Below are 26,769 nucleotides of genomic sequence, written 5' to 3' on the forward strand. Positions count from 1 at the left end.
GTAGCTCCGTGTGTGTAGATGTTACAGCATAGCATTCTCCCTTTCTGTGTGTGTGTGTGTGCGCGTCTTTGGAAAGACCAGATGAGGTCAGAGGAGTTTGATGTTTAAATGTTATTTAAACATAAACAATATAATACATAATAAATGTAGGCCTATACATGATCATGCAACATCAACAAATTGTTGTAGGAACGGTTTGGGAGAGGGAGGTAGGGAGGGGTTTTAGGTTGTGAGTTTTGAGTTCCAAAAAATTTTGCTTAAAGTTTAAAGCTCAATATATCAAAACGTGGCACTTTACAGTGAACGGGAGGTCTATTTGTATTAAAAACAATATTGATTTTCTTTTAAATGTCTGGAAGAGCTCAAAAATACAAATGTCAAATGATATTTTCATTACCTTTTTTTGGTTGATCTAAATGTTACTGATTGTGTTAAATGGGCATATGATATCATCTCATATCGATTGCAGGCACCTGAATCTAATCGTATTGTATCGTGAGAGACTTTGTGATATCGACAAATATCGTATCGTTGTCCAAAGAATCGATATCGTATCGTATCATGATGAAACTGGTGATTCCCACCCCTAGTAACAGGTCACCATAGTAACAGGTCACCATAGTAACAGGTCACCAGAGTAACAGGTCACCAGAGTAACAGGTCACCATAGTAACAGGTCACCAGAGTAACAGGTCACCAGAGTAACAGGTCACCAGAGTAACAGGTCACCAGAGTAACAGGTCACCAGAGTAACAGGTTACCATAGTAACAGGTCACCATAGTAACAGAGTAACAGGTCACCATAGTAACAGGTCACCAGAGTAACAGAGTAACAGGTCACCATAGTAACAGGTCACCATAGTAACAGGTCACCATAGTAACAGGTCACCAGAGTAACGGGTCACCAGAGTAACAGGTCACCATAGTAACAGGTCACCAGAGTAACAGGTCACCATAGTAACAGGTCACCAGAGTAACAGGTCACCAGAGTAACAGGTCACCAGAGTAACAGGTCACCATAGTAACGGGTCACCATAGTAACAGGTCACCAGAGTAACAGGTCACCAGAGTAACAGGTCACCAGAGTAACAGGTCACCAGAGTAACAGGTTACCATAGTAACAGGTCACCATAGTAACAGAGTAACAGGTCACCATAGTAACAGGTCACCATAGTAACAGGTCACCATAGTAACAGGTCACCAGAGTAACAGGTCACCAGAGTAACAGGTCACCATAGTAACAGGTCACCATAGTAACAGGTCACCATAGTAACAGGTCACCATAGTAACAGGTCACCAGAGTAACAGGTCACCATAGTAACAGGTCACCATAGTAACAGGTCACCATAGTAACAGGTCACCATAGTAACAGGTCACCAGAGTAACAGGTCACCAGAGTAACAGGTCACCAGAGTAACAGAGTAACAGGTCACCATAGTAACAGGTCACCAGAGTAACAGGTCACCAGAGTAACAGGTCACCATAGTAACAGGTCACCATAGTAACAGGTCACCAGAGTAACAGAGTAACAGGTCACCATAGTAACAGGTCACCATAGTAACAGATCACCAGAGTAACAGAGTAACAGGTCACCATAGTAACAGGTCACCAGAGTAACAGAGTAACAGGTCACCATAGTAACAGGTCACCATAGTAACAGGTCACCAGAGTAACAGAGTAACAGGTCACCATAGTAACAGGTCACCATAGTAACAGGTCACCATAGTAACAGGTCACCAGAGTAACGGGTCACCAGAGTAACAGGTCACCATAGTAACAGGTCACCAGAGTAACAGGTCACCAGAGTAACAGGTCACCATAGTAACAGGTCACCAGAGTAACAGGTCACCAGAGTAACAGGTCACCAGAGTAACAGGTCACCATAGTAACAGAGTAACAGGTCACCATAGTAACAGGTCACCATAGTAACAGGTCACCATAGTAACAGGTCACCAGAGTAACAGGTCACCAGAGTAACAGGTCACCATAGTAACAGGTCACCATAGTAACGGGTCACCATAGTAACAGGTCACCATAGTAACAGGTCACCATAGTAACAGGTCACCATAGTAACAGGTCACCAGAGTAACAGGTCACCATAGTAACAGGTCACCATAGTAACAGGTCACCATAGTAACAGGTCACCAGAGTAACAGGTCACCAGAGTAACAGGTCACCATAGTAACAGGTCACCAGAGTAACAGGTCACCAGAGTAACAGGTCACCAGAGTAACAGGTCACCAGAGTAACAGGTCACCAGAGTAACAGGTTACCATAGTAACAGGTCACCATAGTAACAGAGTAACAGGTCACCATAGTAACAGGTCACCAGAGTAACAGAGTAACAGGTCACCATAGTAACAGGTCACCATAGTAACGGGTCACCATAGTAACAGGTCACCAGAGTAACGGGTCACCAGAGTAACAGGTCACCATAGTAACAGGTCACCAGAGTAACAGGTCACCAGAGTAACAGGTCACCATAGTAACAGGTCACCAGAGTAACAGGTCACCAGAGTAACAGGTCACCAGAGTAACAGGTCACCATAGTAACGGGTCACCATAGTAACAGGTCACCAGAGTAACAGGTCACCAGAGTAACAGGTCACCAGAGTAACAGGTCACCAGAGTAACAGGTTACCATAGTAACAGGTCACCATAGTAACAGAGTAACAGGTCACCATAGTAACAGGTCACCATAGTAACAGGTCACCAGAGTAACAGGTCACCATAGTAACAGGTCACCATAGTAACAGGTCACCATAGTAACAGGTCACCAGAGTAACAGGTCACCAGAGTAACAGGTCACCATAGTAACAGGTCACCATAGTAACAGGTCACCATAGTAACAGGTCACCATAGTAACAGGTCACCAGAGTAACAGGTCACCATAGTAACAGGTCACCATAGTAACAGGTCACCATAGTAACAGGTCACCATAGTAACAGGTCACCAGAGTAACAGGTCACCATAGTAACAGGTCACCAGAGTAACAGAGTAACAGGTCACCATAGTAACAGGTCACCAGAGTAACAGGTCACCAGAGTAACAGGTCACCATAGTAACAGGTCACCATAGTAACAGGTCACCAGAGTAACAGAGTAACAGGTCACCATAGTAACAGGTCACCATAGTAACAGGTCACCAGAGTAACAGGTCACCATAGTAACAGGTCACCAGAGTAACAGAGTAACAGGTCACCATAGTAACAGAGTAACATGTCACCATAGTAACAGGTCACCATAGTAACAGGTCACCAGAGTAACAGAGTAACAGGTCACCATAGTAACAGGTCACCAGAGTAACAGAGTAACAGGTCACCATAGTAACAGGTCACCATAGTAACAGGTCACCATAGTAACAGGTCACCAGAGTAACGGGTCACCAGAGTAACAGGTCACCATAGTAACAGGTCACCAGAGTAACAGGTCACCAGAGTAACAGGTCACCATAGTAACAGGTCACCAGAGTAACAGGTCACCAGAGTAACAGGTCACCATAGTAACAGGTCACCATAGTAACAGGTCACCAGAGTAACAGGTCACCAGAGTAACAGGTCACCAGAGTAACAGGTCACCAGAGTAACAGGTCACCAGAGTAACAGGTCACCAGAGTAACAGGTTACCATAGTAACAGGTCACCATAGTAACAGAGTAACAGGTCACCATAGTAACAGGTCACCATAGTAACAGGTCACCATAGTAACAGGTCACCATAGTAACAGGTCACCAGAGTAACAGGTCACCAGAGTAACAGGTCACCATAGTAACAGGTCACCAGAGTAACAGGTCACCATAGTAACAGGTCACCATAGTAACAGGTCACCATAGTAACAGGTCACCATAGTAGCAGGTCACCATAGTAACAGGTCACCATAGTAACAGGTCACCATAGTAACAGGTCACCATAGTAACAGGTCACCAGAGTAACAGGTCACCAGAGTAACAGGTCACCATAGTAACAGGTCACCATAGTAACAGGTCACCATAGTAACAGGTCACCATAGTAACGGGTCACCAGAGTAACGGGTCACCAGAGTAACGGGTCACCAGAGTAACAGGTCACCATAGTAACAGGTCACCATAGTAACAGGTCACCATAGTAACAGGTCACCATAGTAACAGGTCACCAGAGTAACATGTCACCATAGTAACAGGTCACCATAGTAACAGGTCACCATAGTAACAGGTCACCATAGTAACAGGTCACCAGAGTAACAGGTCACCAGAGTAACAGAGTAACAGGTCACCATAGTAACAGGTCACCAGAGTAACAGGTCACCAGAGTAACAGGTCACCATAGTAACAGGTCACCAGAGTAACAGAGTAACAGGTCACCATAGTAACAGGTCACCATAGTAACAGGTCACCAGAGTAACAGAGTAACAGGTCACCATAGTAACAGGTCACCAGAGTAACAGAGTAACAGGTCACCATAGTAACAGAGTAACAGGTCACCATAGTAACAGGTCACCATAGTAACAGGTCACCAGAGTAACAGAGTAACAGGTCACCATAGTAACAGAGTAACAGGTCACCATAGTAACAGGTCACCATAGTAACAGGTCACCATAGTAACAGAGTAACAGGTCACCATAGTAACAGGTCACCATAGTAACTGGTCACCAGAGTAACAGAGTAACAGGTCACCATAGTAACAGGTCACCATAGTAACAGGTCACCATAGTAACAGGTCACCAGAGTAACAGGTCACCATAGTAACAGGTCACCAGAGTAACAGGTCACCATAGTAACAGGTCACCATAGTAACAGGTCACCAGAGTAACAGGTCACCATAGTAACAGGTCACCAGAGTAACAGGTCACCAGAGTAACAGGTCACCATAGTAACAGGTCACCATAGTAACAGGTCACCATAGTAACATGTCACCAGAGTAACAGGTCACCAGAGTAACAGGTCACCATAGTAACAGGTCACCATAGTAACAGGTCACCATAGTAACAGGTCACCATAGTAACAGGTCACCATAGTAACAGGTCACCATAGTAACAGGTCACCAGAGTAACAGGTCACCATAGTAACAGGTCACCATAGTAACAGGTCACCATAGTAACATAGTAACAGGTCACCATAGTAACAGGTCACCAGAGTAACAGAGTAACGGGTCACCATAGTAACAGGTCACCATAGTAACAGGTCACCATAGTAACAGAGTAACAGGTTAACAGGTCACCATAGTAACAGGTCACCATAGTAACAGGTCACCAGAGTAACAGAGTAACAGGTCACCATAGTAACAGGTCACCAGAGTAACAGAGTAACAGGTCACCATAGTAACAGAGTAACAGGTCACCATAGTAACAGGTCACCATAGTAACAGGTCACCATAGTAACAGGTCACCAGAGTAACAGAGTAACAGGTCACCATAGTAACAGAGTAACAGGTCACCATAGTAACAGGTCACCATAGTAACAGGTCACCATAGTAACAGAGTAACAGGTCACCATAGTAACAGGTCACCATAGTAACAGGTCACCAGAGTAACAGAGTAACAGGTCACCATAGTAACAGGTCACCATAGTAACAGGTCACCATAGTAACAGGTCACCAGAGTAACAGGTCACCATAGTAACAGGTCACCAGAGTAACAGGTCACCATAGTAACAGGTCACCATAGTAACAGGTCACCAGAGTAACAGGTCACCATAGTAACAGGTCACCAGAGTAACAGGTCACCAGAGTAACAGGTCACCATAGTAACAGGTCACCATAGTAACAGGTCACCATAGTAACAGGTCACCAGAGTAACAGGTCACCAGAGTAACAGGTCACCATAGTAACAGGTCACCATAGTAACAGGTCACCATAGTAACAGGTCACCATAGTAACAGGTCACCATAGTAACAGGTCACCAGAGTAACAGGTCACCAGAGTAACAGGTCACCATAGTAACAGGTCACCAGAGTAACAGGTCACCATAGTAACAGGTCACCATAGTAACAGGTCACCATAGTAACAGAGTAACAGGTCACCATAGTAACAGGTCACCAGAGTAACAGAGTAACGGGTCACCATAGTAACAGGTCACCATAGTAACAGGTCACCATAGTAACAGAGTAACAGGTTAACAGGTCACCATAGTAACAGGTCACCATAGTAACAGGTCACCAGAGTAACAGAGTAACAGGTCACCATAGTAACAGGTCACCATAGTAACAGGTCACCAGAGTAACAGAGTAACAGAGTAACAGGTCACCAGAGTAACAGGTCACCAGAGTAACAGGTCACCAGAGTAACAGGTCACCATAGTAACAGGTCACCAGAGTAACAGGTCACCAGAGTAACAGGTCACCATAGTAACAGGTCACATAGTAACAGGTCACCAGAGTAACAGAGTAACAGGTCACATAGTAACAGGTCACCATAGTAACAGGTCACCAGAGTAACAGGTCACCATAGTAACAGAGTAACAGGTCACCATAGTAACAGGTCACCATAGTAACAGGTCACCAGAGTAACAGAGTAACAGGTCACCATAGTAACAGAGTAACAGGTCACCATAGTAACAGGTCACCATAGTAACAGAGTAACAGGTCACCATAGTAACAGGTCACCATAGTAACAGGTCACCAGAGTAACAGAGTAACAGGTCACCATAGTAACAGGTCACCATAGTAACAGGTCACCAGAGTAACGGGTCACCAGAGTAACAGGTCACCAGAGTAACAGGTCACCAGAGTAACAGGTCACCATAGTAACAGGTCACCAGAGTAACAGGTCACCATAGTAACAGGTCACCATAGTAACAGGTCACCAGAGTAACATGTCACCATAGTAACAGGTCACCATAGTAACAGGTCACCAGAGTAACAGGTCACCATAGTAACAGGTCACCATAGTAACAGGTCACCAGAGTAACAGAGTAACAGGTCACCATAGTAACAGGTCACCATAGTAACAGGTCACCATAGTAACAGGTCACCATAGTAACAGAGTAACAGGTTAACAGGTCACCAGAGTAACAGGTCACCAGAGTAACAGAGTAACAGGTCACCATAGTAACAGGTCACCATAGTAACAGGTCACCATAGTAACAGGTCACCATAGTAACAGAGTAACAGGTCACCATAGTAACAGGTCACCAGAGTAACAGGTCACCAGAGTAACAGGTCACCAGAGTAACAGGTCACCAGAGTAACAGGTCACCATAGTAACAGGTCACCATAGTAACAGGTCACCAGAGTAACAGGTCACCATAGTAACAGGTCACCATAGTAACAGGTCACCATAGTAACAGGTCACCATAGTAACAGGTCACCAGAGTAACATGTCACCATAGTAACAGGTCACCATAGTAACAGGTCACCATAGTAACAGGTCACCATAGTAACAGAGTAACAGGTTAACAGGTCACCATAGTAACAGGTCACCATAGCAACAGGTCACCATAGCAACATGTCACCATAGTAACAGGTCACCGTAGTAACAGGTCACCATAGTAACAGGTCACCATAGTTCAGTTCAGTTCAGAGTTTTTATCTGTGTTTAGAAGAGTGTGGGTTACCAGATAGATTGTCACGTTCTTCCAGTCCTTATCCTTTTAGCTTACACTAGTAATTCCTTAATATAGTAGCACTTGAGTTAATACACAGGTTTTGGTGTCGGTTTTGCACATAGGTTGCGGGCCTTGAGCCAGGGTCGTAACAATTGGGCCTAGGTTAATTTCCTTTTATCTGTTGCTGTTGTTATTTCTTCAATAATATTCATTAAGGCAGTCGCTGTTGATCTGTTTTGCCTAAAGCCATACTGGCTTTCGCTCAGCAGTTTGTTCTTTTCCACAAAACCATCTAACTTATGCGAAAACAGTTTTTCAAGCACTTTCGAGAACTGTGAGAGCAATGACACTGGTCTATAGTTAGTGAAGCTGTGCTTATCTCCTACTTTGTAAAGTGGGATCACTTTTGCTACCTTCATCCTGTCTGGAAAAATACCTGTCTGAAAAGAAAGATTACAAATATAACAGAGGTTTGATTATACAATCAATTGTCGTCTTCACTATAATCATATCTATCCCATCACTGTCAATGGATGTCTTATTCTTTGACTTTAATACAATGGACATGATTTCTGCTTCACTGACATTTCCTAAAAACATAGACTGCAGTACTTTACTATCTCCTCTCCATCCTTCCTGTAATGGTTCATCGTGTTTTTGAATGGCATCTGCCAAATTTGGCCCCACATTCACAAAAAAAGAGTTAAATTCATTAACCACCTCATTCATGTTTTTTATAGTCTTACTATTACTAATGAAATGGCTAGGCATTTTTATGGACGCTGATTTATTTCCCATTACCTTATTTAGAATGTCCCATGTGCCCTTTATATTATTTTTATTTTCGCCTAACAATCTATTGTAATAATCTTTCTTGGCCCGTCTCATAATGAATACTAACTTATTCTTATACACTTTGTATTTAGTTTCAGCAGCCTTTTTTCTACATTTGATAAAATCTCTATACAGTTTGTTTTTCTTTTTACATGCATTCTCTAACCCCTTTGTTATCCATGGTTTTCTATTGTCATTACTTCTTTGTTTATGTTGAACCATTTGGCAGTGCCTATCGTAAAGTAACAGAGTAACAGGTTAACAGGTCACCATAGTAACAGGTCACCATAGCAACAGGTCACCAGAGTAACAGGTCACCATAGTAACAGGTCACCATAGTAACAGGTCACCATAGTAACAGGTCACCATAGTAACAGGTCACCATAGTAACAGGTCACCAGAGTAACAGGTCACCAGAGTAACAGGTCACCATAGTAACAGGTCACCATAGTAACAGGTCACCAGAGTAACAGGTCACCATAGTAACAGGTCACCATAGCAACAGGTCACCAGAGTAACAGGTCACCATAGTAACTACTAGGCTACTATGTCTATACTACTAACTACTAGGCTACTATGTCTATACTACTAACTACTATGCTACTATGTCTATACTACTAACTACTAGGTCTATACTACTAACTACTATGTTACTATGTCTATACTACTAGGCTACTAGGTCTATACTACTAACTACTAGGCTACTATGTCTATACTACTAACTACTAACTACTAGGTCTATACTACTAACTACTATGTTACTATGTATATACTACTAACTACTAGGCTACTATGTCTATACTACTAACTACTAGGTCTATACTACTAACTACTATGCTACTATGTCTATACTACTATCTACTATGTCTATACTACTAACTACTATGCTACTATGTCTATACTACTAACTACTAGGCTACTATGTCTATACTACTAACTACTAGGTCTATACTACTAACTACTATGCTACTATGTCTATTACTAACTACTATGTCTATACTACTAACTACTATGCTACTATGTCTATACTACTAACTACTAGGCTACTATGTCTATACTACTAACTACTATGCTACTATGTCTATACTACTAACTACTAGGTCTATACTACTAACTACTAGGCTACTATGTCTATACTACTATCTACTAACTACTAGGTCTATACTACTAACTACTATGTTACTATGTCTATACTACTAACTACTAACTACTAGGTCTATACTACTAACTACTATGTTACTATGTATATACTACTAACTACTAGGCTACTATGTCTATACTACTAGGCTACTAGGTCTATACTACTAACTACTAGGCTACTATGTCTATACTACTAACTACTAACTACTAGGTCTATACTACTAACTACTATGTTACTATGTATATACTACTAACTACTAGGCTACTATGTCTATACTACTAACTACTAGGTCTATACTACTAACTACTATGCTACTATGTCTATACTACTATCTACTATGTCTATACTACTAACTACTATGCTACTATGTCTATACTACTAACTACTAGGCTACTATGTCTATACTACTAACTACTAGGTCTATACTACTAACTACTATGCTACTATGTCTATTACTAACTACTATGTCTATACTACTAACTACTATGCTACTATGTCTATACTACTAACTACTAGGCTACTATGTCTATACTACTAACTACTATGCTACTATGTCTATACTACTAACTACTAGGTCTATACTACTAACTACTAGGCTACTATGTCTATACTACTATCTACTATGTCTATACTACTAACTACTAGGCTACTATGTCTATACTACTAACTACTATCTACTATGTCTATACTACTATGTACTCTGAGTGTAGCACTCAAGTTTGACTCTGCTAGACGAACAACACCACTTAGCCTTACAGCCAGAGTTATACCCTTCCTGCTGACTTGTTGGACACAAGTTGTTTAGGTTAAAAGTGTCGGCTAAATGATCCGATGTAAACGTAGAGACACAATAACCACAGAAAGGTGTCGTCGTGTGTCCCTCAGGCGCCGTCCTCCCAGGGCTCGGAGGGCAAGAACTGGGACGACTACATCCTGGTCTCTCAGGCGGGGGACCTGCAGGCCCCGGAGGGCGGGGGGGCAGGGGGCGGCGGGGGAGCCGAGCGCACCCCTCCGGTCAGACGGGGGCGCGGCGCGGTGCGGATGGAGCCGGAGGGCGCGGCGGGGGCCTTCCTCGACCCCCTGATGGGCGGAGCCGCCTCGGGATCCTCCAGCCCCGACGAGGGCTCCACCAATAGCAAAGACTCTGACTTCACCATCGTCAACCCCAATGACCTGTGAACCCCCCCCCTCCCCAGGGAAGAACCCCCGCCGTCTCAGGATACTGACCTGAGATCAGCCGGGGGGGGGGTTCTGATCCTACGGTGGAAGAGCCACTGGAGCCACACGGCTGGCTAGAAACTTGCACATGTGTGGACTGAGATCTGGGAAGGCGAGCTGAGGCCGGTCAGTCAGTCAGTCAGTCACCAATACCTTATAATCTGTCTCTCTTCTTCTTGGTTCATCTCTACGACTTTTAAACCGTGTCTAACTACTGTCTTGCTAGCTCCTCTACCGTACACGCCCTGTCGTCTTGCTATGCTTCGGGGGCCTTCTTCTGTGGTTCGTGTTCAACCCTCACCTTATTACTTTTATTGGTGACGCCTCCCCTGTTCTACCAAGAGAGGGCGCCACCGGACTACTTAGTGAATCGCCGATGTTATTGCTCTCAAAACGGATGGACTTCATAATGCATTTATTCAATTGGAAATGGGGGAGATCTCAAGCCCCCCCCCCCCCCCCCCCCCCCCGCCAACTCGTGTAATAATTTGTAATAATCCAATTTGAGTGTAATGCTCGTCTCTTGCCATATCGCTGTGTTTATAATGCCTGTCTGTCTGTCGCGTCAGAGAATACTGTCTCCATCAATCTGATCTGAAACCCGGTGAAGGAGGCTGTCGTCTTTCATCACTAGGGATGCATTGATACTGGTGTGGGATACCAGGTCGACACGCCGCACTAGAAATGGATATTGGTATCCGTGAATGTCCCCAATACATTTAGTAGATTATTTAGCATTTTTCTGCACATAGAAACATCATGTTAGATCTCTCAAATGGAGAACATTTTATATTATATCTCGATCATTCTTTTTCCAGTCACCCAAACGAATGATCCAAGTATACTGGTTCACTTACTGTATGTAATGAGTCACGGATTGGGTCGGTAAAGGGATATTTCACTTTTGTAGAACTTTTTAAAAATCAGTAGTCTTGCCATCTTAAGGTAAGTAAACTAGCGACATCTGCCGTCAACACCTCCAGTCCTCCCAGGTGGCAGGCTCCTCATTCACTTCTATTCATTTTGGAACCAAGTCTAAATATAATACTTCTGAAGTATAAACAAACTATACAGCAATATTATTCGACATGATTATTTCTTTCTGTGTCAATGGTACTTTTTTGTTTGAGCTAATGTCATTTTCAAATGATCAGTAAAGGAACTATTTCACACTTGAGGTGTAGTTTGACCAACTGTCAACTTTTCACAGAATGTTTAGAATCTTTTCTTCCAGCAAGGCAGCAGGTAACCATGGTAACTAACCACTCCCCAAACATTCCATGCAGGGCAAAGATACACTGCACACTCTAAACCTGCAACAAATTGACCGGATCTGCTTTTATTTTTCAGGAATAATAAAGAGAATAAATCTGAAGACTCATCAAATGCCAAAACAGACATGTATATTTGACTCAGAATTGTGTTTTATGGAAATATGTACAGCAGTAGTTTAATCTATACTTGGTTCAGAACTATGGTATTTACACTTGGTCCCCAAAATCAATGGAAGTGAATGAGGAGTCTTGACACCTGGGGGAGGAATGGTGGTGTTGACGGCAGACGACAGGGACAGCGGTGGTCACTAGTTTACCTGTAGATGACCTTAGATGGAGGTAAATCTGCTGAAACTTGAAGTGAAATATCCCTCTTAAGTAATCCCTCATAATCTGTATTTGTGGTGGGAAAAAGTGGTATCAGCGCATCCTTATTGATCACTGATCCAAGGTCAGTGCTGTCTCATTGCATCAGTTGACATCCTACTCACCCTGATCCCAAGCCAGTGCCTACAACCATGTTGTCCTCTCAAACCACCTCTGTTCTATATGTTTTTGTTACCTTAACATTTCTTTTGTTTTTAAAAAAATATTTTAACCCATAGACCTACATTTCCTGGTTTAAAACGATGATTAAATTATGGAATAAGATTGTCCTTTGTTTCTTTCTTTTTTTATTGATCCCATTACGACACATTTTATGTGGTAATTAACCCTAGATTTCCTTTTATTTTTCTCATGTTGTCGATGAGTTCTCTTGCTTCCTGTGGTAGCCATGTAAAGCACAGAGGACACGCCCCCCTCCCTAGCTGATCATCCTGCAGTATAATTAACTGTAGACCAATAAATGAACATTGCTCTTCATACAGTCGAGTGTTGTTTCTTTGCAGAGTACAGTGTGTGCTGCCGTTATAAGTGGACGGATGTGGAATTATGTGTGTGGGTGTGTATTGTTTGTGAGAGAGAGCGGCTGCATCTGCAATGTCACGCCGTGCGCTCCCTCGAATTTTTTTGTTTGTTTTACTCACGGCCCTTTTTTGAGGGCACTCCATCCACCCCCCCTCTTCGGGGGACAACTTTATTATTTATTATACATTTGAACTATTTACAGTCCAAAATGGGAGAAAAAAAAGTGTAGTAAAATAAGAAACAGTTTGACATTTCATTACCCTCTCAGAGGGGGGGGAACTCAGACTAGACACTGACAAACAAATGACGACTAAAGACAACGAATACACATGACAAGGGAAGGGGGCGGGGGGTAAGTAAAGTAGGGGGTGAGGAGGGGGATTGAGAGAAGGGTGGGTTGTCGAGTGGATGGCTCACAGGTCAATCTCATGTGATTAGGAGCCTACCCCTAGATTATCCACGAGCAATTCCCACGTTATTAAATTGTGAGACTTCGGTATGTATGATCAACGGTTAACTTTTCCTGTGATATGTACTCTGAGAGAAGGCCCAACCATTGCCCAGTATTCAATATATTTTTTTTTGTCTTCCAGTTTAATGCGAATATTTTCATGTTGAGCTGTTGATTGTGGATGAATACGCACAGAAAGGTACACCATGCAAATGTTCATGCTTTATTTGTTTTAAACAAGACGATTTAGAAATGGGCAATGGGGAAATACATTGCGTTGGAAAGAGGGTGGAACACGAAAAACGGCAATGACGTAACCACTACACCTCCCTATACAGGAAAATGTTTGTGTTCAGGTTGATTGATTGATTGATTGAACATTTTATTAACAGATTGCAGAATGGGTACAATACAGTACAGCTCAATACACACAATTGTTAAGGGGATGCAGACCAGAGAAAGACTTTTGTCTTGTTTACATCAGGGTCCCCCATTTTCAATTCATCATAACATATGACATACAGGTAGACGGTACTGTTACATCTAGACATTTATGACATACCAGTGGCAGATCTACAAATATACAGTACTGTTTATGAGTACAAAAATAGTCTAAAAAGAGACTATACATTTGAGGGGGAAGAAACTACATTGGAGGAGGTTGTGTAGGTGGGGTGGGGTGGGAAACTACATTGGAGGAGGTTGTGTAGGTGGGGTGGGAAACTACATTGGAGGTCGTTGGGTGGATGGAGTGGGGGGGGGGGATTGGGTAGGCGGGGTGGGGTAAACTGTACATTGGAGGGGGTTGGGTTTGGACATTTCCAGGGGCCAGTTTCGAATTGCAGTCTCCCGTAGGTGCTCTTTGAGTGGTTTTGAAAGTGGGTAGTGATTCACATTCCTTTACAGCTGTGGGTAGGGCATTCCACATTGATGTGGCATAATTGCTAAATGTGTTTTGTCCCTTGTTTGAGCCGAATCTGGGTTTAACATGATTTGTGGAGCTCCCTCTGGTGTTGTGGTTGTGGTATTCACTGACCTTTGGGAAGTATTTTGACATGTACATGGGTACCTTAGTTGTGTAGTCAGTCTGCCCCTATTTTTCCCTCCCATGCTGTTTTTTCCGAGTGTGATGATGTCATGGCAGAACACCAGGGCTTATAATGGCATGACAGCGTCAAGACAAACATGCCCTTTTGTCATTAAGAGTGAGAGATGCATGTACATCATAGTTATAGTGTGTGATAACCCCCATCATTCTGTCGCTAGAATGGTAGCAGTGCAACTGGTAGGTGTAGGTTGTTTTCTCCTCCCTATAGACGTGACACAAACATTTCACTTGCACTGCACCATCTAGCTCTCTTTAGTATTCTCATGGCATCATTATAAGCTACTTGAAGTTTAACCTGACTTTATTGACTTACCTGGGGCAGAGAGAGAGAGAGAGAGTCAATAATGTAAATATGTGATGTGAGGTTTGGCAGATTACTGATATGACTTTTATAACAGATGAAAGATAAAATCATACTCTGGCTCTGCTTTCTGTTTTGGTTGTGTTCTGACTGCATTCCAAAGTACACAGCCAGTAAGGGGTGTAATGTGTATATACTAGATACTAGGGCTGAAAAATATATCTAAATGTTATGGAAATCGCAATATGGCTTAGTAGTGCTGCATAACGGAACAGAATGTCTTATCAGAGCTGCAACTTTCGTGTTTTTGACCACTGTGCGTTCAACCCTGCTGCCATAGGCGGCGGGTGAGCTGGACATTAGGGTAGGCTATAGATGGGATGGGAGTCGTGCGGAGCGCTCAAAATTGACCCTTTTTCTTTTTTGCTTGCACGCAAACAGTGCTGTCCAGGTTCTGATGTCATACAATACACACACCCACGTCTACTAGGCTACTACAGCGAGCCCCACTCATTTCATATAGTGCAAATTAATTGTTCAAATGAAGGCATCCAATATGATTAACCATTGTCTTACCTTAATGCAACAAAGGTTTCGGATGCGCCTCATTGGGAAAGGCCGTTCACAAGTTGCGGTGCCGACGGCAATGAAGGAAACATTTTCCCGTAATTTGGATCTCATCATGCTTTGAAAACAATGTACATAGTAGCTCTAAAAAGTTTCCACGGTTTGATTAACTCTGACTCAGTCTCATCATGCCCTCGTAGAGCAAGCCCTTGGCCTCAGGTGATCCAGTGTTATGCCCAGGCGGCCTGTAACTTGGAATGGAGTTCCAGGTCTTGGCAGCTCTCACGGAGAGGGCTGATTTGCTAAATGTACTTGTCCTTAATGGAAATTAGCGTTAGGATTCTAATAGACGCCACCCGGTACAACAGTTCTGAACCCGAACGCGGAACTGCAAGTTTGTTGGTAAAAGACTACACGCAAACCTGGATGTGAAAAATCGGAAAGTGGGGGTGGGGCTAGAGTCAGACCATGGAGGATTTTGAAGACCAGACTGGCATCGGTTAGTTTGATGATGCGGCGTGATTGGTTACTGCCTGCAGTCTGGAATGTTAAACGGCCACCACACCTACTGCCATTGACACCTTGGTTGGCCGACCCTTGCGTATTGTCACCACCGGGCTGCAGCAGCCCACACGCACACAATATCGTAGCCTAGGCTGCCTATAATAATGCACAGACTGGGTCGGCATAGCCTCCCCTGGCCTTATATACAGTACGCGCCGCCTACATCCCTTCATAACGGAACAGAATATCCCATCGTGGTTTTCCTGTAAACCTACCAGAAATGGAAAGTAAAACTGAACTCTGCGCCACATGCTCCCGGGCTTCGAGCCAGTGCTGTAACTTTCGTTCTTAGTCAGGATCTGAGCCAGATCAGGCTGAAACTTTTGTCTTTTTTTCCGTGCCTTTGTCGTATATTATAGCAAGGGGAGATTTCATTCAAGTGACTTCACTTCAACATCCAAAAACACAACACAGAGTCCTATCCTGAAGGAAGACAGGATAAGTAATATGAATTAAAAGTAAATTAAATCTAATGGAATCCAGTCCAAGGCACCAGTACTTAATGATAATCACCTGCTATTGGATTACCAATCACCTGTTTTTTTTTTTTTTTGGCGTTTTTTATCGCTTTATTGCTACTGGGCAGTCCAGTAGAGAGAGACAGAGGAGGAATGGGAGACAGAGTGGGCCGCTCTGATGGCTGCCTTTCTGATCGCTCCGACGAGACTGTGCTTTATTTTGTTAATTTTTATAGTATTAGGAGTTTTATTTGCACCAACTGTTGGTGCATTATATGTGTATGACCGTCAGTCAATCATTGACATTGGATTAAGAAAAACTTACCGTTTGGATTGCTCTCTGGATCGGATCGCTGAACAGCAGAAATGGCCCGCCGAGATCCTTTGTTATGCCGGCCATGGCCAAGACGCCAAGAAGCCGCCGCGAAGACGAGGAAAGAGAGCCGGGGTCCGGAACAGACTGAGGTCCAAACGACACAGAACCACATTGCCCAGCATATTGTTGGCCAATGTGCAATCGATAGGAAACAAATTGGACGACATCAGAGCAAGGATCCAATTCCAGAGGGACATCCGGGATTGTAACGTCCTCTGTTTCACAGAAACTTGGCTGAGTCCAGATGTCCCGAATCATGCAATAGAACCGGCAGACCACTTCTTCGTTCTACGCAAAGACCGGACGGCATTAGAGTCATTAAAGAAGAAAGGAGGCGGCATTGCCTTCATGATAAACAAGGAGTGGTGCGATGTAGGCAACACAAAGGAAATGTCTAACCACTGCTCCCCAGACCTGGAGTTTATCACGATAAAATGTCGACCCTTCTTCCTCCCAAGAGAGTTAACGTCCATCATCCTCATCGGAGTGTACATTCCACCACACGCGAACACTGAGGTCGCACTTTCAAAACTTCACGACGAGGTAAACAAACTCCAAGCAGCTAATGTTGACGCTGCCATTTTGGTCTTGGGGGATTTCAACAGCGCGCGTCTTAAAAAGGTGCTGCCGAATTTCTATCAGCATGTGACCTGTCCCACCAGAGGCGAGAACATATTAGACCATGTATACTCGCAATTTAAGAATGGGTACAAGTCACAGGCTCTTAGTCCATTCGGTAAAAGCGATCACGCCGCCATTTTCCTTTTGCCTAAGTACAAACAGAGTCTCAAGCGAACGCCGGTGGTCTCGCGAGAGGTTAAGCGTTGGGCCGTGACGTCAGTGGAGTCACTCCAAGCAGTGCTGGGAAGCACAGAATGGAGTGTATTCCGTGATAACACAGCCAATATTAACGAATACACCGAAACGGTGATTGACTATGTCTGTACTCAGGTAGAAGTAATAATCCCCACCACCAAAATTAATATCTACCCAAATCAAAAGCCCTGGGTAGACAAATCCGTCCGTGAGGCTCTGAAAGTGCGCACATCAGCATACAACACCGGGCTGGTGACAGGCAACATGGAAGAACACAAGATGGCAAGATACAACGTCAGGAGAGCAGTAATAGAGGCAAAACGGCGTTACAGGGATAAAGTTGAACTTCAGTTTGAACAGGCTGACTCTAGAGGCATGTGGCAGGGCCTCAGAACAATGACAGACTACAAAGGAACCCCCCTCAAACTGAACAGTGACATCTCCTTAGCAAATGATCTCAACTCCTTCTATGCGAGGTTTGAGGCTGTGAACAACAACACCAGCCTACAAACCACGGCAATGGGGGGGGGGGGGTCTGCTGATGGAGACTCAGTGTTCAGGGTAACAGAGCATGAGGTGAGACGGATCTTTAAAAAAGTGGATATCAGGAAGGCAGCAGGACCGGACGGCATCCCCGGCCGCGTCCTAAAAGTCTGTGCCGACCAACTGGCCCCGGTATTCACTGACATCTTCAACCTGTCCTTGGAACAGGCCGTCATCCCCACCTGTCTGAAGAAGTCCACCATCATCCCTGTACCCAAAAAATCTACGCCCGCTTGCCTCAACGACTACCGCCCTGTAGCCCTCACCTCCATAGCCATGAAGTGCTTTGAGAAGCTAGTGAAGGGCTACATCTGTTCCTCCCTCCCCATCAACCTGGACCCTCTGCAATTTGCATATCGCCCCAACAGGTCCACGGAGGACGCCATAGCCCATGTGCTGCACACAGCAGCATCACATCTGGACAAGAGGCAGGGGAACTATGTGAGAATGCTGTTCATCGACTACAGCTCAGCATTCAATACCATAGTCCCCTCCAAACTCATAGCCAAGCTCAGGGACCTGGGCTTGAACTATGACCTGTGCCAGTGGGTCCTGGACTTCCTGACGGGCAGACCCCAGGTGGTAAGAGCCGGCAACTGCACCTCCTCATCCATCACGCTCAACATAGGGGCCCCCCAGGGCTGTGTTCTGAGCCCCCTCCTCTACTCCCTGTACACACATGACTGCGTAGCACAGCGGAACAACAACACCATCATCAAATTTGCTGATGACACAGTAGTGGTGGGCCTGATCTCTGCCAACGACGAAAGGGCCTACCTGGAAGAGGTAGAGAACCTGTCACAGTGGTGTCAGGAGAACTGCCTCTCCCTGAACGTCAGCAAAACAAAAGAGATGATTGTGGACTTCAGGAGGTCGGGGGTCAAGGACTACAGCCCCCTCAGCATCGACGGGGCACCAGTTGAGAGAGTGAACAGTTTCAAGTACCTCGGAGCCCACATATCCGAGGACTTGACATGGACCACACACATTGACAGTGTTGTGAAGAAGGCACGACAACGCCTCTACTTCCTCAGGCGCCTAAGGAAGTTCCAAGTCAGTCAGAAGATCCTTAGGAACTTCTACTCATGTACAATAGAGAGCATCCTGACCGGCAACATCACCTCCTGGTTTGGGAATAGCACTGCAAAAGACCGTAGCAGACTACAAAGAGTGACACGTTCAGCCGAACGCACAATTAGAGGGGGGCTTCCCACCCTCCAGAACATTTACAACAAGCGGTGCAAGGGGAAGGCTAAGAGAATTATTAAGGACTCGAGCCACCCGAACAACTGCCTCTTTGAACTGCTGCCGTCAGGCAAGCGATACCGGAGTCTTATGGCGAGCACAGAAAGACTCAGAAGGAGCTTCTATCCCCAGGCCATCAGGCTGCTAAACGAACAATAATCGCTAAACGAACAATAATCACTATGCAACAACCATCAAATGCACACAGCACACACACCCACACGCACACACTCACTCAAACAAACAACACACTGCAGCACCCACTCTCCACACTTTAGATCACACAAACACACTTACACTTTATATTTATTGATAAAGGATTTGCACTACAACTCGTACACCTACTGTGAATTGTACCTAAACTGCACCTCGTCCATTTATGCCTTGCACTATATAGTATTGTATATTAGTACACTGCACAGTATTGTATATTGGATGGTAACTACGTCTACGAACATTGTACATATGTCTAAACTGAACACTGTGACCTCTTTTTTTACTTCTAATTTTTACTATTTTTACTATGTTTTTATTTCATACTTATCTTGTCATGCACAGTCTCTGGAGCGCAACAGTAAGAAGCATTTTGTACAAAAGTATTCTGTACTTCTGTATGACAACTATTAAAGAAACTTGAGAAACTTGGGAAGACATTCGGAAAATAACGACGGGTTCGGGAGTTGAACCCGGGTCGGCCGTGTCACCTGTTGTTTTGAAACCAATATGTCTGCTATGCCAGAGCTCTAACCTCATCACCCACAGCCGTAAACACAGCAGGGACCACAGCCCCATCGCTGCCCCCACAGCTTCCAGCGCGAAGTGGACCTGAAACGGCACCAGGAGCACAGCTGCTGCCCATAAAGTTCTGAAACCCCTGTTTGTTTGTTTGTTTGTTTATTTACACATATAAAAACAATTACATATATTATACAATACAATCCACAAAGGGATGTGTAGGAGAATTGCCTAAAAACCCTATGTGGCATTCACCAGGGAGCAGAATTGCACTGATATTATATCAAGATAAAATATAAAAATACCCCCCCAGGAAGACTATATAATAAAACGAAAATACAATAACAAAATACAACAAGCCATCAGACCACAGTTTGTAAAGGGAGTCCATGGGAAATATTGGTGATCTAGGACAGTGATTCCCAACCTGGGGTCCGCGGACCCCTTGGGGGGGCGCAGGGGGTCCGCCAGACCGCAGATGATTTGAGGTCTATTTTCACCAGTTTTTCTGTAATGTTTTTCTTTCAGAGAAATATTTAATTATCATATTTTTATCATCAGAAGCATGAATAGTCTCTCCACTACAATAAAAAATAAAGATAAATAAATAAACATCTAGACATGATTTTTGAACGTTAACAGTAGGCTACCGGGTAGCGGCTAAAACGCGAATCAGTTGACTATCACTTTCCGTAGCTAGCCTAGCACGCTAGTTAGCTTTCTCGGCTCGTCTGCAGTCAGCCGCCAGAGGCGAAAATGTGTGACAAACGAAAAGGAGATGACGGCAGCTCATCTGCAAAAAAAAGAGGCGCTCGACGCATTCGTGCGTAAACTGGACTATAGAGTCAGGAAAATGGATAAGGGAGAGCTGCAACAGTTCCCCTTACTGCAGAAGCAATGCAGAGATAACACTGTTCCCGTGTCTCTTTGTCATGAGTTTACCAGCCAAAAGGAGATTAAATCACGGTTCGCTGACACAGATGAATACCTATTCAGGGAAGCATGGGTGTTGGATCCCTTCATTGCCAACGTTGAGGATGTGGAATACCTCGATTGCGAAGATGAGCTCACCGACATCCTGGTTGACTCTGTCTCAAAGAAGTATTTCCAGGTATGATAATGTAGTCCTATTTTGATATTGTCTTCTACCGTTGATATTGTATTGGATGTATATTCTATTCTGCGTCTAATGTAGGCTAGGTTAATGTGGACATGAGTGTTGGACACATTTAGCCTAAAAATATTTCATCCATTCCATTCCTCCATCTCGAAAATCATGGAAAAAATAGTATACGAACAGGTCGAAAAGTACCTTGCGGGAAAAAAATCGAATCTACGAATTCCAATCTGGCTTCAGAACATCCCACTCCACTGACACATGCCTTCTCTATTTGAACGACCACATCAAGCAAGAGGTGGACGCGGGCAAATACTGCGGCATGGTCATGCTAGATCTACAAAAGGCCTTCGACATTGTCAATCACACCATTCTGATTGACAAGCTAAAAGCAATTGGTTTTGATAGTTTATCAGTGAGCTGGATACAATCCTACCTGGAGGGGAGAGAACAGATGGTGGAGGTAAACGGTACCCTATCCCCCCCCTCACAGTGAGCTGTGGTGTTCCACAAGGAAGCATACTAGGACCGCTACTGTTCCTAATTTATGCAAATGACATGTCGTCAGCTTGTGACTGCAACTTGTTCCTGTTTGCGGACGACTCAGCCCTGCTGGTCTCTGACAAGAACAAGTTACAGGTTGAAAAAACCCTCAGCTCGGAACTAGGCGAAATCTGCATATGGCTCGCCGACAACAAACTATCATTACACATGGGCAAAACAGAGTCCATTCTCTTCGGTTCAAATAACAAACTCCGCAAGACCGACGGCTTCTCAGTTACAGTGGGTGACAATATTGTCACAAGGAAAGATGAAATTACCTACCTGGGTTCCATCCTAGAGGCTAATCTTTCCTGTGACAAAATGGCATCCAATGTAATAAAAAAGGTCAACCAACGAACTCGATTCTTGTACTGGATTCTTGGATTCTTGTCCTCTCTGGTAAACAAGAATACCCTGAAGACTCTGGCAGGAGCATTCATTCAAGGGTACTATGACTATGCTTGCACCTCATGGTACCAAAGCACCTCAAAGGCACTAAAAACCAAATTACAAACATCTCAAAACAAACTAGTCAGACTACTGCTTGACCTGACTCCTAGAACCCACCTCACCCCTGCCCACTTTGCCAACCTAGGATGGCTTACAGTAGACGACAGAGTACAGCAACTTGCAATGGGCCTGGTCTACAAGATACACTACACGACCAATGTACCCATGTACATGTCAAAATACTTCCCAAAGGTCAGTGAATACCACGATCACAACACCAGAGGGAGCTCCACAAATCATGTAAAACCCAGATTCGGCTCAAACAAGGGACTAAACACGTTTCGCAATTATGCCACATCAATGTGGAACGCCCTACCCAAAGCTGTAAAGGAATGTGAATCACTACCCACTTTCAAAAACACTCTCAAAGAACACCTACGGGAGACTGCAATTCGAAACTGGCCCCTACAAATGTCCTAACCCAGTTGTACAGTAAAGACCAAGTATGGCCTTGTCAGTATTCCAATGTACAGTGCCCCCCCGCGTCTATATTAAAGGCAGCCCAAGAGTCCTTCTGCATTGGCGTTTTGCGCTCTGATTGGCCGAGCGTGCGCATGATCCGCGACGCGCAACTCTAGGCAGGAATTGAAACTCCGTTTAAGCTCCAGAGAGCCAGGCTGAAAATCCACAGTTCTTGCCCCACTGATGGAGCCGAATCGCGGATCCGAGTTTTCTGATGAATACCCCCAAAATATGGAGGTCCCGAACGCAATTAAGTATTGATTACGCCGCAACGAATCATTAAAAAAATATACCGTTAACTGGAGTATGTTGTTTCTTTACATATGTGTTGGATTAGAGAATTGGTTTGTCATGACAATCCAATAAAAAAATCGCACACAGTAACTAGTAACTACATGCATCATTGTTTACAGCGAACGGTGGGGCTGGGCTGGGGCGCGCGGTGCTCCGGTGGCGCCGCGGCGGCGGCGGTTGACCGATGGCGATGCCGAGGACGAGCGTGCTCTCTCACCGGCCGTCTACCCCACGGACGCGCGCTCGTCCTCGGCATCGCCATCGGTCATCCGCCGCCACCGGAGCACCGCGCGCCCCAGCCCAGCCCCACCGTTCGCTGTAAACAAGTTTCAAGTTTCTTTAATAGTTGTCATACAGAAGTACAGAATACTTTTATACAAAATGCTTCTTACTGTTACGCTCCAGAGACTGTGCAAGACAAGATAAGTATGAAATAACATAACATAGTATAGCATGTAAATTAGAAGTAAAAAAAAGAAATGAGGTCACAGTGTTCAGTATAGACATATGTACAATGTTCGATGCAGAATAGACGTAACTGAGTTACCATATAATATACAATACTATGCAGTGTACTAATATACAATACTATATAGTGCAAGGCAGAAATGGGATGAGGTGCAATTTAGGTACAATTTACAGTAGGTGTACGAGTTGTAGTGCAAATCCTTTATCAATAAATATAACGTGTGTTTGTGTGATCTAAAGTGTGGAGAGTGGGTGCTGCAGTGTGTTGTTTGTTTAAGTGAGTGTGTGCGTGTGTGTGCTGTGTGCATTTGATGGTTGTTGCATAGTGTTTATTGTTCGTTTAGCAGCCTGATGGCCTGGGGATAGAAGCTTCTTCTGAGTCTTTCTGTGCTCGCCTTAAGACTCCGGTATCGCTTGCCTGACCGCAGCAGTTCAAAGAGGCAGTTGTTCGGGTGGCTCGAGTCCTTAATAATTCTCTTAGCCTTCCCCCTGCACCGCTTGTTGTAAATGTTCTGGAGGGTGGGAAGCCCCCCTCCAATTGTGCGTTCGGCTGAACGTGTCACTCTTTGTAGTCTGCTACGGTCTTGTGCAGTGCTATTCCCAAACCAGGAGGTGATGTTGCCAGTCAGGATGCTCTCTATTGTACATGAGTAGAAGTTCCTAAGGATCTTCTGACTGACTTGGAACTTCCTTAGGCGCCTGAGGAAGTAGAGGCGTTGTCGTGCCTTCTTCACAACACTGTCAATGTGTGTGGTCCATGTCAAGTCCTCGGATATGTGGGCTCTGAGGTACTTGAAACTGTTCACTCTCTCAACCGGTGCCCCGTCGATGCTGAGGGGGCTGTAGTCCTTGACCCCCGACCTCCTGAAGTCCACAATCATCTCTTTTGTTTTGCTGACGTTCAGGGAGAGGCAGTTCTCCTGACACCACTGTGACAGATTCTCTACCTCTTCCAGGTAGGCCCTCTCGTCGTTGGCAGAGATCAGGCCCACCACTACTGTGTCATCAGCAAATTTGATGATTGTGTTGTTGTTCCGCTGTGCCACGCAGTCATGTGTGTACAGGGAGTAGAGGAGGGGGCTCAGAACACAGCCCTGGGGGGCCCCTATGTTGAGCGTGATGGATGAGGAGGTGCAGTTGCCTGCTCTTACCACCTGGGGTCTGCCCGTCAGGAAGTCCAAGACCCACTGGCAGAGGTCATAGTTCAAGCCCAGGTCCCTGAGCTTGGCTATGAGTTTGGAGGGGACTATGGTATTGAATGCTGAGCTGTAGTCGATGAACAGCATTCTCACATAGTTCCCCTGCCTCTTGTCTAGGTGTGATGCTGCTGTGTGCAGCACATGGGCTATGGCGTCCTCCGTGGACCTGTTGGGGCGATATGCAAATTGCAGGGGGTCCAGGTTGATGGGGAGGGAGGAACAGATGTAGCCCTTCACTAGCTTCTCAAAGCACTTCATGGCTATGGAGGTGAGGGCTACAGGGCGGTAGTCGTTGAGGCAAGCGGGCGTAGATTTTTTGGGTACAGGGATGATGGTGGACTTCTTCAGACAGGTGGGGATGACAGCCTGTTCCAAGGACAGGTTGAAGATGTCAGTGAATACCGGGGCCAGTTGGTCGGCACAGACTTTTAGGACGCGGCCGGGGATGCCGTCTGGTCCTGCTGCCTTCCTGATATTCACTTTTTTAAAGATCCGTCTCACCTCATGTTCTGTTACCCTGAACACTGAGTCTCCATCAGCAGACCCCCCCCCCCCAAATTGCCGTGGTTTGTAGGCTAGTGTTGTTATTCACAACCTCAAACCAATGATGCATGTAGTTACTGTGTGCGATTTTTTTATTGGATTGTCATGACAAACCAATTCTCTAATCCAACACATATGTAAAGAAACAACATACTCCAGTTATATTTTTTTAATGATTCGTTGCGGCGTAATCAATACTTAATTGCGTTCGGGACCTCCATATTTTGGGGTTATTCATCAGAAAACTCGGATCCGCGATTCGGCTCCATCAGTGGGGCAAGAATTGTGGATTTTCAGCCTGGCTCTCTGGAGCTTAAACGGAGTTTCGATTCCTGCCTAGAGTTGCGCGTCGCGGCTCATGCGTGCGCTCGGCCAATCAGAGCGCAAAACGCCAATGCGGAAGGACTCTTGGGCTGCCTTTAATATAGATGCTGCCCTCCCCCCCCCCCTACCCAACCCCCCCCCCCCCCCCCCACCTCCAATGTACAACCCCACCCCACCTACCCAACCTCCTCCAATGTACAGTTTCTATGTCAAATGTATGTCAGTATTCCAATGTACAGTGTACAGTGTCCCCACCCCCCCCTCCCCCACCACCTCCAATGTACAGCCCCACCCAACCCCACCCCACCTACCAAAACCTCCTCCAATGTACAGCTTCTATGTCAAATGTATATACACTCTTTCTGGATTTTTTTAGTATCACAAACAGTACTGTATTTGCAAATCTGGTATGTCATAAATGTATAGATGTAGCAGTACTGTCTATCTGTATGTCGTGTGTGTCATATGATGAATTGAAAATGGGGGACCCTGATGTAAACAAGACGAAAGTCTTTCTCTGGTCTGCATCCCCTTAACAATTGTATGTTTTGAGCTGTACTGTAGTGTACCCATTCTGCAATCTGTTAATAAACTTTTCAATCAATCAATCTCCATTACAGGAGCACGGATTTAAGAAGTTCTGGATAGTGAAGGGATCCATCATTGCTCCGAGGCTCGCACTGCATGCCACCACCAGGATTATACTCCCGTTCAGTACCACATATCTATCGGAAACGGCTTTCAGTGCACTTGTCGCCATCAAGACAAAAAGCGTGCAACAGACTTGACGTACACAATGACTTCAGAATGGCTGTCACGCACATTACACCTGACATCTCAGGCCTGGCAGCGCACATGCAAGACCAAGGTTCACATTAATGAACCTTCGTCACACCCAGCTAGGACAGATTCTCTCTGCTAACTACTGATTGGAATTTCCTGTCTCATATTTTGTTTAATTTGTTGCATTGATTTGTTCCATAAATGCAAACCGTTCACCATTAGGGCCTGATTTGAGAGGATGAATACAGGATTTGAATATTGGCCAAACATTTTGAAATACATATGGTGCAAGATGAGATTTGTTGATTGAAGGCACAAGTCAAAGAAGCATAGTGTGTCTAATTATGATGCATATGCCTGTGTATAAGCAGTTTGTTATTAAAATGACAAAAAGAAGTATTAAAATGACAAAAAAAAGTATTTTATGGTATTTTATTAGGAGGGGGGTCCAGGAATTTCATCAGAGATGT

At 44.7% G+C, this 26,769-nt stretch overlaps 1 protein-coding gene across 4 annotated transcripts in view; it reads left to right on the plus strand.

Moving 5' to 3' along the window:
- The window catches only part of tbc1d5 (TBC1 domain family, member 5), a 165,753-nt gene extending 152,906 nt beyond the window's left edge, over positions 1-12,847 (plus strand). For all 4 annotated transcript variants that reach the window (XM_084313094.1, XM_084313096.1, XM_084313097.1 and 1 more), the window contains one exon: positions 10,377-12,847. In XM_084313094.1, coding sequence (XP_084169220.1) covers positions 10,377-10,670 — 294 coding nt within the window. In that variant the 3' untranslated portion in view covers positions 10,671-12,847. The remainder of the gene's footprint in view (positions 1-10,376) is intronic.
- Positions 12,848-26,769: the final 13,922 nt, after the last annotated feature.

The sequence above is a fragment of the Notolepis coatsorum genome (assembly GCF_963971535.1).
Source record: "Notolepis coatsorum genome assembly, chromosome: 4".
Classification (NCBI taxonomy): Eukaryota; Metazoa; Chordata; class Actinopteri; order Aulopiformes; family Paralepididae; genus Notolepis; species Notolepis coatsorum.